General features: G+C 46.9%; 1 protein-coding gene across 1 annotated transcript in view; it reads right to left on the reverse strand.

The window, feature by feature from the left end:
- Window positions 1-16,243, reverse strand: part of ARHGAP22 (Rho GTPase activating protein 22) — a 253,622-nt gene that overhangs the window by 192,609 nt on the left and 44,770 nt on the right. Inside the window, exon 3 of the mRNA XM_054033359.1 lies at window positions 9,560-9,647. Coding sequence (XP_053889334.1) covers window positions 9,560-9,647 — 88 coding nt within the window. The remainder of the gene's footprint in view (window positions 1-9,559; window positions 9,648-16,243) is intronic.

Here is a 16,243-nt window from a genome sequence, read left to right on the forward strand (position 1 = left end):
CAGGCTCAGTGTGTGTGTGACTCCTGGCAGAACATCTTTAAAGCCACTGCAATCCTCTTTTCCTGCACACACATCAGGGCGATGGGTCACAGGAGACACATTACACCTTCACTTGCTATGAGGAGAAAAATCTATCTACCTTCTCCAAAGACAAAGCTGTTACTAATGATACAGAAGGGCTGCTACATATCAGCACATGCTCTGAACCATTGGAGGCTTGGGCAGGGGCTAAAACCAAAGCTCGAAAAAGGTCCTGTAACCAGGGCCGGCTTTAGGCCAATTCCACCAATTCCCTCGAATCGGGCCCCGCGCCTAAGAGGGCCCCGCGCCCAGTGGCAGGGCCGCCGGGGTGGGGGCAAGTGGCCGAGAATCCCTTCTTTGGCTAGAGGCTCCTTGTTAATTTTTACTCACCCGGCAGCGCTCCGGGTCTTCGGCGGCACTTCAGCGGCAGGTCCTTCACTCGCTCTGGGTCTTCGGCAGCACTTTGGCGGCAGGTCCTTCAGTGCCACCGAAGACCCGGAGCGAGTGAAGGACCCACCGCCGAAAACTAGGAGTGCCGCCTGGTGAGTACAAGCCCCATGTGTTTTTTTACGGGTTTTTTTTTTTTTCAGTCATCCGTCAAAACTGTTCGAATTGGGCCCCGCACTTCCTAAAGCCGGCCCTGCCTGTAACATGCCATGACCCCACTGCAGGCACAGCAGCATTCGAAGCTACTGGCAGCTCTCCCACTCTCCATCCCCAAAATGTGAATGCAGAGCACCAGGACATGCAAGCAAGGAAAGAAGGCACCTGCTGGTTCTCAGCTCCTGCTGGAGCATAAGATCAGCCTCCCACCTTGGTTTATTGGTTCATGGGGTGAAGGAGGCTGCCCCACCCCAAACTCCTTATGCCCCAGCATAGCAGAGAATCCAGGTGAGCAATTCCCACTGTGACACACTCTTGGTGTTACTCATTGGCACCCCCTTCAATTTTGCCTGGTCATACACAGATTGCTGGGGTGGACACCTTACCTCCAGGTCTCATACAGCTGAAACAAGAGTGCAAGCTACAAGTGGATTTTAAGAAACTCCCTAAGGGTCACAACCTCAGAATTATTATCTGCACTGCCATAGGACATAGAGCTGTGCTGAGATCAGATCCCTGTAGTGCTGGGCTCTCTAAAGACACTCAGGAAGGCTGGTCCCTGCCATAAAGAGCTTATGATCTTAATATAGAAGAAGACAAAGGGTGGAAGGAAGGGATGAAATATACAGGCAGAGTGAGAGTGAGAAATGGGTGGCAAGCAGCCTATTGCCTCCACACTGTGATTGGTTAGGAAGACAGGAGGGGTTGAGTTAACATGAAAAGAGTGTTAACCTGCCCTTGGCACCCTTCTGGATGGATACAAGTCTGTGGTAAATGGGCCCAAATCCTGGATCCCACGTACTTCCAAGCCCCTTGAGTCCAGTGGTCACTGCTCCTAGTTCTGGTTCTCTCAGGTCTCCTCCCATGCTCACTCCATGTTTGCCCCTGTTCTTGGGCAATGGGAGCCTACAGTCTGGCCACCTTAGGAACCAATGCCACAGCCCTCTAGAGCCACCAGTCACTTATGCATGTTCTGCAGAGTCCATGTGGCTGTGGAAGCTCTGATTTCTCATTTAACCCTTTCAGGAACAATATGGCAGGCAAGCAAGTAATCCGGGCTCAACAAAGGAATTTCTTAACCACAGCCACTTGTCTCTAAAAGCACTAGGGAATTACAGATCTTTTGAAAATAAAGTCCTGACGGCAACCTCTCAGCCTGATCTCAGTCTTTCTGTAAGTCAGCATGCTTAGGCGAGTCAGAGTCTCTTCTGCTTTCACTCCCTCCAGCAACTCCTGCTTATATGTGGCAGTAGAAAAGCCCCTGGCTTAGATCTGTCTGTCCCATTTCTGCCTACATGCTGTTGCAGGGGAACTGCAGCTTTTTGTGTAGGGAGCTCATGGTTCTTGTGGATGGGCCTGTTGCTGAGACACAATCAGAGTTGAACTCCCTTTATGGCTTTCAATGAAGATCTTCTTTGAGGTGTCCCCCATTCTTCGGCACACCCACTGTCTAGTAGACACAGAACTTGTCAGAACAAGGCTGTTCTTTTCCAACACACCCTGGATGGTTTAATTGAGCTTGGAGGTTACAGTGTAAAAGGGAAGGTTACCATCAAAATGGAGTTTGCAACTTGACACAAACACCCCTCCCCAGTCAATCACCAAAGGTAGTGGAAAAGAGGGACATTTGGGAGAGATGAAGAGAATGGAGAGAAGGGTGGGAGGTAGAGGATGGGGGCTGGCCATGGAGTGACAGATAGGGAGAGAGGTAGGGTGTGAAGGGCAGAGCAAACAGCCAATCAGGAGATGCCACATGTCCTGCAAACTGAAGAAGGCGGAGTCTAACGACATCAGCCATGGTCAGGGGTTTATGAAAGCTGCTCCAGCCAGGGGCAGCAGGGGAAGTGTCTCTGCTTTTCGGAAGACATTTGGGCTTGGTGCCCCAAGGGGTGTTCCTTCCTCCTCGATCTGATCTGGGGTGTACTCACTCTGCTGGTCACACTGCTGTCTCCAGTCTCATTCCATGCAGATCAAAAGGTCAAGATCATGACATACTAAGTAAGAACACTGGCCAGTGTCGCTGAGCTTTAGTCTGGGAGTTTCTTCCAGCCCAGAGTGATAAATATGCTCCCAGGGGGCCATGCATACAACCCCCTGAACTCCGCTGCTTCACCCTGCTCCACCGGGAGCCCCTTACACTGCCCAAAGGAATCAATCCTATGCACCGAGCGCGGAACAGAATACCCTGCCTGGAGAAGCACATTAAAGCCATGGCACCTCTACACTTGTGTCTATAGGCTGTGCAACCCGGCCATGGGGGAGGGTGGGTGAGCAGCAATGGGTATCAGCCCCTCAGGAGGAACTGATAATAACTGGAACTGCCATAAATCAGGCTGAGCAGAGCACAGGGCTTTCAGCACTAAAATATTCCTCAGACCGGCCAGCCCCAGGGAGGGCATTGGGGGACTGATCCTGCAAACACCAGTGCTCAGAAGTTATCCTTACTGGGATATCTCCATTGAAGCCAGTGTGGCCAGTGACATACATAGAGACCCTGTACGAGTGTGTGTCAGATCAGGCTGACAATTTAGAGTAAGGCTGATTATGGGTCCCCTAGTTTTACTGCTTCCTGTTTGGAACCATAAAAAAGGCCCAGTGTCACACAAATGCATGCCCAGAAAAGCAGAGACAGTTGTCAACACTGGGCTTCTAGAGTTAATTGAACTGCAGGCAGCAATTCTGATTTCCTGCTGTAATTAGAACATTGAATTATTTTTGAATGGAGGCATTAAATATTTTTTCCCTCTAATTATTTTAATTAAAGCCTGATGAGGTAGGGACTGGGGAGGAAAGGACGAAATGACTTCATGTGTCTTGTTCTGCTGGGCCACACATGGCTCTGTGATTTCAGGTTTGTTGGTAACGTTCATCGTGCCGTGACAAAAGAAAAGCTGATGTCTCCCAACCTATGGCCTGATCGTCTTTAGTCATACGCACCAGCCCTCACTCACTGAAGGCACAAAAGTCTGTCCATGGTGCTGCACTGCACGCTGAACTCCAGGAGGCAATGTGGCAGACACAGATGGAAGCCCTCCTGGGGAGCATTTGCAACACCATGCATAGAGAGGGGGCAACATCCTTGCTGCTCTGCCTGGCCCGTTCACCCTGTTCCCCCTGTTTTTGGGCATACAGTGCACGCGGGAACAGGGTCTCTTGTGGTTCTGTGCAAGGTCTGGATAGGACCCAAATCGGGTTCCACCCTGCTCACTGCACAAGATTTGGCTAGAACCTGGCCCTCAAGTAAAGTGGCTTCAGTAGAGCTACTCACTTGAGTAATGGCTTCTAATAAGAATAACGATGGCAGAATTGGGCCCATAATCTTTTATATCTGCTGTGAAAGTCATGCCACAAAACATGGAATTTAATTTGAGCAAATCACAGTAATTCCATGGCTACATTTTCTTTTTAAAAGGATTGCCAGAGTCCTTGTGGTTTTGAAGATAACCTTCTAAACATGTGGCAAGTGTAACTGACGCACTGATGTCTGTCTGAGTCTGCAGGCAGCCTGAAACAACAGCTCTAAAGGAGAGGTATGAACTTCTCCATTCACCTCAAGGTGCTGTTAACTCTGTTGTCATTGAGTTTCAATGTAAATAGCAATGTTATTAACTGTCACATTAGCAGAAAGGCCTGGCCAGTGTATTGATTCATCATGGTTGGATGCAGCGGGGGACATTGTGGTGGGAGGCAGCGTAGCGGTTGGTTACCATCAGGGGCTGTTCAGAGGCCTGAGGTACTTTTGCCCCGTCCTCCCCACTCCCAAGCACCTCAACTGCCTCCTCAGCCCCATTCTTATATGCCTTCCTTGGTCCCAACAGTTCCTTACCCTCCACCCTATGACAACCTCTAAGGTAAGCATTGCCAACACAGAGATCTCTGCCCCACTGAAAATGGAACATTTGGGGACAGCTTAAAATCAGTTGAACTTACCAGGGAAATCAATATCCCAAGGGACTTTGGGGAGACACTATCATTCAGATTCCATTGCTAGTGCTGACTGTGCCTGATTCTGCAGAGGAACTTCCAGCCTGTGTCAGACGGTTGCAGAAACCAGGAGGCCTGGCAGCTGAGCTTAGAGCCAGCTTGCCACAGGGCATTAAAGTATCATTTCCTGCCAGATCAGAGGCTGGGAGCAATCATTATTCTAGCAGCGCTCCCCCTGATCTCTGGAGAGACCAGGCCTTACATTTCTAAGCGTATTATACTCTACTAGATGCTTCCAGCATTGCTTACAGCATTTTACCATCCTTGTGTGCTCTTGTAACCCAGGCTAACACTGGCTTTGTCTCCCACCACTGCCTAGATTTGAGGCAGCTACTGCCTCCATGGTTTAAGTCTGTTACTGCCTCCATGCTAACAGAGCTGGTCCTTCACCTCCAGCAGTAGTAGTTTACTCTTTTAGATCCAGAGATCCTGGGTTCAGTCCTAAGTTCCCTGTAAGCTGCACGGCCATGCAGCAGCCTATTAAGTGCCGCACAGGCGCTCAGGGAACCCTCCCGGCTGGGACCAGCCATGGCCCGGGGAGAGGCGCCCCTCCCCCAGCCCCAGCTCAGCCCCAGACCAGACCTGCCATGGCCGGGGAAGGGGAGCCTATCCCACAGCCCCAGCCCCAGAGCTGCCGAGGCAGGGAGAGGCGCCTTTCCCTCCCAGCCCAGGTGCTGCTGTGGGGAGAGAGAGTTGGGGGGAATCCTCTCTCCCTACCGTAGCTCCGGGGCAGCCTTCACCCCAAACCCCTCATCCTTGGCCCTACCCCAGAGTCCACACCCCCAGCTGGAGCCCTCGCCCCCCCCCCCCCTCTGCCCAAGCCCTGAGCCCCCTCCCACACTCCGAACCCCTCAGCCCCACCCTCACCACATGAATTTTGTTATGTGCACCAGTGGTTGGAGCAGTGGCAGTTGGGCCTAGTAGTCAGTGCGGTGGCAGTCAGCCCAGGAAATGGAGCTAGAGGTCAGACCCAGAATCAGGAGTCAAGAGCAGAGTCAAAACAAGGCAAGCATAGGACTGGGAGCTGGGCTGGAGCAGGCTGAGGCCGGTGGAGTCTGTCACCACTATCAGACAGGGGAGAGTCCCAAGGGCAGACTGAACAGGTGCTATGGCTCCTGTGAGGCTTATACACCTGCCCTCCAGTCACCAGACCAGCTCCTGGCTTGTGGATTGACTGAGCTTAGCACAGGAATGACTCACCCACTGCATGTAGCTTAATCAGGCTTTAGCTCAGGGACTCCTCATGCAGCCAGCCTTCTGCCTGCCAGGGAGTGGGTCACTGAGCCACACCCCCAGCTCTCTAACTCTCCTTTGGCTGGAGAGTAGCTTCACAGCCTCTCTCATGTCCCTAGTTAACCCTCCCCCCAGCCGCATTATACAGCTTGGAGAGGGACTCAATGAAACATGAATAATACTAAGTGCTCATCTTTACCTCTTGTTACTCAGCAGAAAATCAATACAGGCTCTGTTACAATACGGGACATGCTGTTACTACCGGCCCTGTGTTTTGAGGACACTGCTACAGCAGCCTGCGGCATAGAAAAGCTGATAAAGGCCGAGCAGCAGTTCTGGGAACTAGGCTACCGCAGGCCTGGCTATTAATCACACAGTTCTTTGCAGGTGGCTTGTGCCAGAAAGACTTTATGAAGCCTCAGCGTTTCCTTGTGGACCAGGTAAGACAAATCTTCCACCCTTCCGCTGTACCAGACACTGGGTTTCTGCAGACACCTGGTGGCAGCAATATTATCAGTAACGATAACATACTTTGCTCTTGGATTTCTTCCTTTAAAAAATTCTCCCCGTCAGTCACATGCACAATAAAAACCATTAACACACACAGATTGCCCTTGTTATGCCAAGATCCCAAACTCCACTATGAAGAGTGAGTATTGTTTTCCTTGCAAGTGTATAACCCCCATCTTACAATAGGGAAACTGAGTCATAGGGTGAAGTTCCCCCGGTCTCACAGCTTAACTGGGTCAGAGCTGGGGACTGAACCCAGATGCCCTGACACGAACACCTAGACTTTAGCCATACGATCATCCATCCTTCCTCTCCTATACAGCATCCATTAAAGAGCTGTGCATGGCCGGCAGATAACTGCCCACAACCAAAGCCATTTCAAATAGCACACACAAAACAATGACATCTCGGGCCAAACACAGCCTGGGGCAGGTGTGGTGCAAGTAGGATATGGACAGCTCCAGGCCACGTCCACCAATGATGTAAGTGCCAAGTGACACTCTGCGGATGTGCATTAGCTAAATATAGACTTTTCAATAGCCTCATCACCATGCTGTCTGAGCAGCTCACAAATATTAATGGCCATAGTCTCACAGCACCCCACTAGGTAGGGAAGCTTTATACAAACTTTCCACAAGCTGAGCAGAGGTACAGAAAAGTTAAGTGATTCACCCAAGATGTCTTTAGTAACAGCAGGTCCCAGTCTAGTGCCTTAAATACAAGGCCACCCTTCCCTTGTGCGCAGGCTAACAAGCTTCCTGACCAACAGTAGTCTTTCTCCCAAAAGATCCCAAATCACTTTGCAAGCTAGCCACACGGATTGCCACATGAAATGCAGCCACTTTTAGGCTGAAACAGGACAGCTGTTTAATGGGGCACAGTAACACCTTCTAACAGTTGAAGGCAGGAAGTGAAAAAATAACCTCTTACCCCCGTTGATTTTGCAGGACAAATGGAGAGCTGCCAAAAGCTGAAATTCAGCCAGGACAATAGAGTTAATACCGATTGCTACTCTGATAAAGATGCTGTGAGATCTTTAATAACCAAGCTTTGCTTTTATGGCTCATGTGAAAGGCACGTCCCAGGCAGTACAAAGATAAAAGGTTTAGAAAAATCTGACCTGGGAGGAAAGTTAAAAAGACTGGGCATGTTTAGCCTTGAGAAAAGACGACTGAAGCGGGACCTGAGAACAGTCTTCAAATATGCTAAAGGCTGTTGTAAAGAGGACAGTGATCAATGGTTCTCCATGCCCACTGAAGATAGGACAAGAAGTAATAAGCATAATCTGCAGCGAGGGAGAATTAGGGTAGATATTAGAAAAAAAAACTTTCTAACTATGAGGAAAGGTAAGCGCTGGAATAGGCTTCCAAGGGAGGTTGTGAAATTCCAATCACTGGAGGTTAAGAACAGATTAGACAACACTCGTAAGGGAAAGCCTGCTCTAGGTTTACTTGGTTCTGCCTTTGTGCAGGGGGGCAGAATTAGATGACCCTGTGAGGGCCTTTCCAGCCCTATGTTCTCTGAGTCTATGATAGCACCACGCTGGGAAACTGATTAGAGGAAGGAATGCCAGGTACTAAGCACTACCTCACTTCCTGGAGGTCTCCCAGCTCCCATGCAAATAATGACCCAGCCCCCACCCCCATTTGGGGTGTGGGAATACAGCCGGTGCAGTGTGGTACATACAGCCTGTCTGATGTGTCACTCACATGAGTATTTATGACAGACAGCGAGGGAGCAGAAAGTGTCCTACTCTTCCAGGAAACTTCTAGTGAGTCAACTAGAATGCTGTTGCGGTGGCATATTCCGATGGCCTGGCTGCTGCAGTAACTGAAAGCTTTTCAGCATCATCTGTCTCCCATACTCTGCCTGATACTGTGACAAGAGGAGTTAAGATAGAACATGGGCCGTGGAAGTCCTGCTGGGTTAGATAGCAGGAGCAAGGCCCCCGACACACTGTTAAAAGCACATCTGCCTCCAGTGCTAATGCACAACTGCTTGGACAAATGTACCCTGCCTTGGGAGAGCCAGTCCATTTAGCTGTAACTGTATTAGGCTGGAGTTTGTTGAGATATGATAGCAGCAGCAGCACCGTGGGGAAACACTAAGGAAGGAGACAGCTAATCCATGCTGGGGAGATGGACAATGTGAACGGCAAAGCAAGCAACCCACCAGCACATGTGAAACACTGCTACAGAGTGCACCGACAACCTCAGACATCTTCCTTGGCTCCCCATTCCTTCCAGGAGCTCATTCATAAATCCCTCCACATACTAGCTCCAGCCAACCTTATGGGCTCATCTATCTCCCTTCTCTCTCCTCTTACAGTGACCTCAGTTTCACTGCTATTGGTGCAAGAGCTTGCTCCGCTGCAGCTCCTGCGATCTGCAACAGCATCCCTGAAACTCTCAAAGGCATTTCAAATTCCAGCAGAAGGCATCCTTATTCCGCCTTGTCTGTGTCTCTAAATTGCTCTGTCCTCTTTCTTGCATCCATCTCTGTAACTGCATTGCTGAGCTCTGGAAAGCCTTTTGGGATAGAGCCCATATAATAGATGTGAAACAAAATAAAGCTGTAAAAGGGAAGATTCTCTCTTCCAGAAGATACAAAAAGGCACAAGATTTCCAGCTGCAGGTAGCATACAGGACACAGGGGACAAATGTCAGTCACATACTGCCCCTGGAGACACCTGTGAGATGACGTTATAAGGACTCGACCTGGATAACAGAATGACTGACAATAACCCTTAACCCAGAGTCTTAAGGCTATGATTTTCAAATGGTCCCTTTGAACATCCCAGTCTAAATTACTATGAACCACTTATGGGTCCTTCTTCCAAAATTAACCTACAGGTTAAAAAAATACTGTATACTGGAATCAGATAAAAACATTGTAAATTTATTTTCATGGGATCAGTGCAAACTTTGAAAAGCCAAGATCTTCCTTCCAACAACCTGGTAAATCTGTGACAGAGCAGAATGTGTCCCTAAATATACCTAGAGCTATCAAATCAGTCTATGGTAAGTGATTATGTGGCAGATAAGACTAGGTCTGACCTGCTCTACAACAGAATCAGATGGTTGGATACTGTGCACATGGCATCAGACCTCTCAGAACAGAAACGTGCCTGGCTGGTCATTTACTGTGTTAAATGGCGGTTGTGAGCAGGACCATGTCAAGTATGAAGGAAAAGGAAATGCTGGCCTACCTGGGGCAATTTCAAAGAGGTGTTTCCCTGGTTCCTCAGGCTGAGGGGTCAGCTCGCTCACCTGATTGCCTTGCAGTGGAATGAAACCCTGTAATGGACACAGAAATACCAGTGAAGGGGGAAAGGCCTTGAGGAAAGCAGGGAAGGGATGATAACACAGAACAGGGTTTTGCAGATTTAGACCTCCCTCTCCCCCTGATAATCTCTCTTTTCCACCCCACCCTTTTCTTTCTGGTCTCTCCCTCCTTCTCTCGGTCTGCTTGTCTAACACTTGCCTCCTCTGTCCTTTCCCACAATCGGGCCACTGTTGATGCAAGAGTCTTCTCCTTTCCCCCAACTGATATTTCTTACTGAGCTCCAGCATGTTCAGTGCTCTACAATCAGAGAAGGAGACACTTGCCACTCCAAGGATCTCTATTTCTGACATCAGCACTACCTCTGCCATTGGGAACAGCCTTCCTGTATCTCCCTGTCTGCTCATGCCCTCTCTTATTAGTCTAGTCTGAAAACATCTGTTCTCCTTAATTTCTCTCTCACTCTGATTATGGTCTAAAAGCCAAACTTCTCATTCGCAGGTGGCTAAGGTTACGCACCAACATCCATATTTAGGTACCCAATAAGTGGCCAGATTTTCAGAGGTGCTGCACACCCAATAGCTCTCACTGGCTTTCTCGCTGCACATGGAGTCATTTGAAGTGGATCAGCTGATCCAAATTCCCTTGGACTGTGGAGGAATTTGAATCCTGGTCCAAACTCCTCTCTCCATTCCCAAAAATCCCAGGCAGTATCTTGAGAGAGGGCTGAGCCACTCCATTTGCTTCCATGTCCAAATGGCCCCAGAGTTTATGGCTGTCTGCAGCTGGGGGCACTGATGATCCAATGCTATATTTGGATTTGCCAGAAAGGCCTTTAGAGTGATGTCACAGCCATCCACCATCTCCCAGTGGTACACAGCTTGGCCTCCCATTACCATGGAGAGGAAAGTCCCTCCCCTTATTATGGGCCAGGAGAGGAAGCAGCACTTCCCTTTAAAGTCCTGCTATGGGAGACCAGAGAGAGCTGGCTAAAAAGTTCTCAGTTCAGGTTCTTAGGAATCTATGTGAGGTGAAGAGGGGAATGGCTGGCCAGAGGGCCTGGCAGACGAGAAAGGGAGTGAGGGGCAGATGGCCCACATGGAGGTCCTGTCCCCAATGAGCCCACCTGTCTTTGCAGGAAGCTGTTTGTGGCCCAGTGACAATTTTTTCCACTACAACATCCAGATTCCAAATGAGAACGCTGAGCAGCACAATGTTCACCCTGCAGTCATCATTTATATTCATGCACACAGTTGTTATCGGCTTTCAAATCATTTTAACAATAGGCAAACCCGAGAGACAATGGAGCGTGTATAATATACAATGCTGGTAATCAAAATCAATCCCAATTAGATTCTCCATCTGCTTCCAAGTTTGTGTTATTCGACTAACACAATTCTGGTATTTGATGGGGATGAGAGAATCCAGAATTTCTATTAAAGGAATAAAACCTGCCATGTGACCTTTGCATTCTTCCTTGGGTAGCTGGGAAGACAGTAAATTAATTTTTTCATTTATGTTATTGCATAATTTTTTCTCTAGCGTTGCCTTTTGGAATAATGTCTTTTGCACAGTTGCTTTCTTTGGAGAAATTACTGTAATAAACCAAGGAGCCAGCTGGTATTAAATGTAAATGAATTAAGCTTTTACTCTTTTCTTTGAGTGTATAATGTTGAAATTACCAGACATAAATTACCGAAGCAGCAATTCTTGAGCTGGAAAATATTGTCGGCTGGTAAATAAGCTCGGATTCATCAAGCTTCATGATGCAATGAGTTGGGACTCACTTTGATACAGCCCACTTCATTAAAATTACTCACTGCTCTGAATGGATGGATCAGCCTGTCACTATAGAGGAGGCAAACAGGCATCTCACTAAAAGCTGGTAGGGAATGGAGAGTCGGGTCCACTCCTAACAAAGTAGTGTGGGAGGCAGCCCCCTTGTCAGAGTGGAGTTGTCTGGCCAACTCTTGTAGTGGCCTCCACGGACTCTAGAGGGAGCTTTATTCAGCTCCCCTTAATGAGGGAGATTAGTGTCAATTGAGAATGGTGACACTCAGGTCACTCAGGAAAGGCCCACTCCAGAGTTTGATACTCCATTCCAGTGAATTACATGTTACAATCACTCTAGAGTTTATAAGGCTACAGTCCAGTGAACTAATAACCCACTCCAGAGTTTATGGTACTCCTCAACTAAGGAACAGACAATAACAAATGCTAAAAAACCCACCAACCCTATGCATCATTAAGGTTAACAATCACAAAAAGTTGGGAAATGCTAAAGTTAGTTTCAACAGCAAAATTACCTTGGTTACACTGCACATAATACCTAGCTCTTATGTAGCACTTTTTCATCCATACATCTCAAAGTACTTACAGCAGAGTATCATTATCCCCATTTTACAGATGGGGAAACTGAGACAAAGTGACTTGCCCAACGTTACCCAGAAGGCCAGTGACAGAGCAAAGAACTGATCCCAGGTCTTCTGAGTTCCAGTCGTCTATCCACTAGGCAACACTGCCTCATCTGTGTTGTATATTTAATGAAACACACTATTGTTTTTGTTTGCAGAGAGTAAGAGGAACACTGTACCAGAAGAAGAGGAAGCAAAATAATATCACCCAACCTGGTTAGGGGTTCTGCTGGGACTTTCACTTTTGCAACCCCTGCCTTTTTGTTATTTAAACTGTGCAGTCTTGATGCATTTTCATGTCATTTTCTCAATTTAATTTCCCTGGATTTTCAAAGAATTCCCCCCCTGTACTTAATATAATTACAACAGATGGGTTTGCCTGTTTTTTTTTTAAATTGTTAAATTCTTTATGGCTCTGAAAAATTTGCATTTGAAAGAGAAAGGAAGGATGGAGTTGCGTCTCAGAAAGCCAACAGCTGGCACACAGTGCTTGAAATCAGAGTGTTAAGAGAGCTGGCCAAGCTCTGGGAGGGACTTGGACCATCTACTGCTCGATGGCCCACCCATGGCTCCTATGGCAGAACAGCTGTCAGGAGGCGGCTGATGAAAAGGTCTCAAGACTTTGGGGTACATGGGAGTATCCCATCTGAAACACTGGAAAGGCGGGCAGAGCTCACCAGAAACCAAAGGTCCACCCCCCCACAGGCAAGGGAGGGGCCACAGGATAGGAATCAACTGACCGCATGGGACAAGAAGAAAACAGGAGCAGGAGTGAGGGTTAAAACCTGGGAACCGAATAGGGATACTGAGCAGAGAACCCCAGGCAACACGCATTGCTCCACAAAGGAGTCTGATGACTCTGCCCAGAGGAACTCTGCCTCAAAGCAGACAACTAGGAAACGAAAATAGGTCCCTGGAGCTTACAGGTGTTTAAGTTAGCTTCAGCTAAGATATCATATCTAGCAGGAATGCAAGGAACCTATAGGCCTGAACCTTTAAGTTATTAGTGTAAGCAGTAAAGACCATAAGCCGTAGCATATAGTCACTGCTGGGAAATTTACACAAGTCACAAGACGGCATAAGACATTTTGCTCATTTTGCAATATGCAGTTTTGTTGAGATCTTGCATAAAACGCTGATAGGTAAGTTCAAGAAGTCAGTTGATACTAGTTTTGGGGTATTTCGTGACAGGAACATCAGCAAATGCATAATTGCAACAGTAACTGACATATATGCTAATAAATCTGGGATAATTACTATACCAAGCTGTAGGACAAGGACAGCCCAACATTATTAGGGTGCGGACGTTAGTTATGGGCAAAGGATGCAGAACACGCTCATGAAAATTCATGGCAGTCTTCAGACCTGATAATAGAACCAACCACAATCTAGGGAAACGAGACCTTGACCACTGGACTCACATGGCATGACAGAGACAGGAGAGAACCCCTGTGGCCCACCACCTGCCTTCTATCCCGAGGTGAGTATGATATGACAAAGGAGGTCAAATGAATATTGCACTACTGCTATATTCTTGTTTGAATTGGAACCTTTGTGTTTTTACAAACAGTGTTAAAATATTGAAAACTCAGCTTTTCCTTAAGGGTGAGTGATGCCACTATGCATGTTGGGGTTCCCAACCAGTCAGTAATTCTAATTCTACTGGTGCTACAACCTATCAAACTTCAGAGGTCTAATCAGTTTGCTAATTAGGGATTTAAAATAATCAATATAGCCAATAGATGAGGCAAGACCCCTCAGTCACAGAGAGTCTCCCTGTGAAGCTGTCTCCTCCTGGACTGGAGGAAGTCTCATGCCAATATGGAACATGATATCAGGCTGATGGTCCTGAAGACTGAGGTCCTCTATTTATCTACATCTAGTGGAAAGGACAATCTCCCCAGTGCTGCCCTGTCAAAGAGCCTCATTGCTGAGCTAGAGGGACCACGTTTAAGGGTGAGAAGGGAATTCAGTTTCCATGGCCCATTCTTTCTTTGGCCTCTTGTTTTTGACTTGCATCAAAGGAGCTAGTTAGATAAAACAAGACAAATACAGATGGGTTACATCAACTCCCTTGGCTTCAGTTGAGCTTCACCAGCTTACACCAGGATTGGATTTTAGAGCTAGCCAAAAATATCTTACACAAAAGGTTTTTCCGTTGAAAAAAAGGGTTTCCTTCTTTGAAGGTAAAAACGGTTTTTGATGAAGATTTGTGGTTTTGTTGAAAACCCAAAAACCCAAAGATTTTTCATTTTAAACCCAAATTTGTTTGAGCTTTTGGTTTATCATCAAAAACTTGAAATTTTTCACATGTAAATTAAATCATTTCCCAGACAGGTCTACTGAATTTGGCCCAGTATTTTGGCTCTCCTAGACAGAGAACCCATTCTCTTCTAGGATTTGCACATTATTTACAGTATGCCATGTTTAGCCCAAGAAGAAATTATTTGGATGAAATTAAGATAATGAATATACTACAACCAAGATCTTCACCTAAACTGCATAAGCACAGCATGGCAACTTAACTAGTTGACCTTCCATTAGCCAGGGAGCTGTCAGATCCAGCACTCCACATCATTAATGAGACTAAATGCCACAGCTACAACGACTGGCTTCTTCCTCTTGAACTCTGCATTTGTCAGCAGGACGTAGATCAGGAATATGCCAATGAGCACTAAAATGTCATTAATGCAAACATGCTGGGAAAACATGATTCAACTCTCTATTGCAGAGACAAGTGTGCAGGAAAGGGCCTTTAAGGGGGAAAAAATTATCAAGAGAGCATAGAACTGACTCAACAAACTTTTTCATTCAGTTGAAGGCCATGTGCTCATCAGCCATTAAGTGGGCAGATACAATAGAATATAGACCCGTTAGGAGTTGATCATCCAGTTATTTTTAGTTAGAGATGGGCACAAGCCTCAAAGTTTAGACCAAGATTGCAAATTTCCCCAACGCTCAGGTGTGTTCTCGTCCAGGTAATCTCAGATTTTGGCCTGACGTTCCATTTTATTTTTTGTTCATTCTAACATAATATCTATGACTCTCACATTACATCCAATTCTTGCCTGCCGTAAGGCACATGGACTTCCAAAGCTGCTGGCAATGATGGGAAAAAGGATAAGGAAATTACAGAGGGAAGCAAAAGAGCAAGGGAAAGGAAGTATTAGCCAACTGGTGTTTCAGAATTGCTTTCCGGCCCCTCTCCTGATTCAGCAAAGCATTTAAATACATGCTTAACTCCCATTGATTTCAATAGGATTTCAGCACATGCTTAAAGTTCAGAATAAAGACCATTACAATTTCCTGTTTTGGGACTTAGTGCATTCCCCTTCCAGGATAAACAAAGAGCAGTGATCTGGCTGGAGGATGAGGCCACAGAAAATGACAGATCACCGTGGAACCAAAACGGCTAAAGGGAGCACTAAACTGGAAAAGCGCCTGCAACCCCTCACCTGAACGTGCTCTGAAGGTGAGAGGGTTATCTACAGGGACATTTTGGTGGGGAATCAATGAGGGTCTCTTTTGCCCAGCCTAGCTTTTTTCAGGCAGCTTGGAAATCAATACGGCCAAATCAGATCTATTCTAGGCAAAGTCCATATTGACACTGACGTGTCAGCATTAGCTGTTTAACTGCTGATCATTTTAGAGAATTGAATGGGGGGGGGAAAGACTTGGACATCTAGAGCAGAGCGAGTCAAACATTTTCCATCAGCATTGATTTTTGAGGGAAAATTGGGTTTGTGTCTAAACAATGTTTTTCATAAAAAGTGTCTTTCTGCAGAAAATTTAGATTTTTCATCGACAACCCAAATGCCTGAAAACTGGAATGTTTCGGACAAAATGTAGATATAGTTTGCTGTGGCACATCATGGGAGTTGTAGAGTGGTTTCCTCCTCCCCATTCTTAACTATGGGCTGGGCTTAACAGCCAGGTTACATGTCCCATAATGCACCATAGCCAGAGAGACTAGTGCATCATGGGAGATGCAGTCTGACCAGGGAGCCTAGCCTATAGGGGACAATGGGGCCTTGAGGCACCTGAACCACATTTCCAAATGAAGATGGTTTTGTTTTCATTTTTTCACTGAAAATTCCAACTTTTCAGTGAAACTTTTTGATTAAAATGAGTTTCCCCTCATGGTCTTTAATATTTTCCATGGCAAAAAGCCCATTTTTCAACCAGCTCCACTGCAG

Source organism: Malaclemys terrapin, chromosome 7, assembly GCF_027887155.1.
Source record: "Malaclemys terrapin pileata isolate rMalTer1 chromosome 7, rMalTer1.hap1, whole genome shotgun sequence".
Lineage (NCBI taxonomy): Eukaryota > Metazoa > Chordata > Testudines > Emydidae > Malaclemys > Malaclemys terrapin.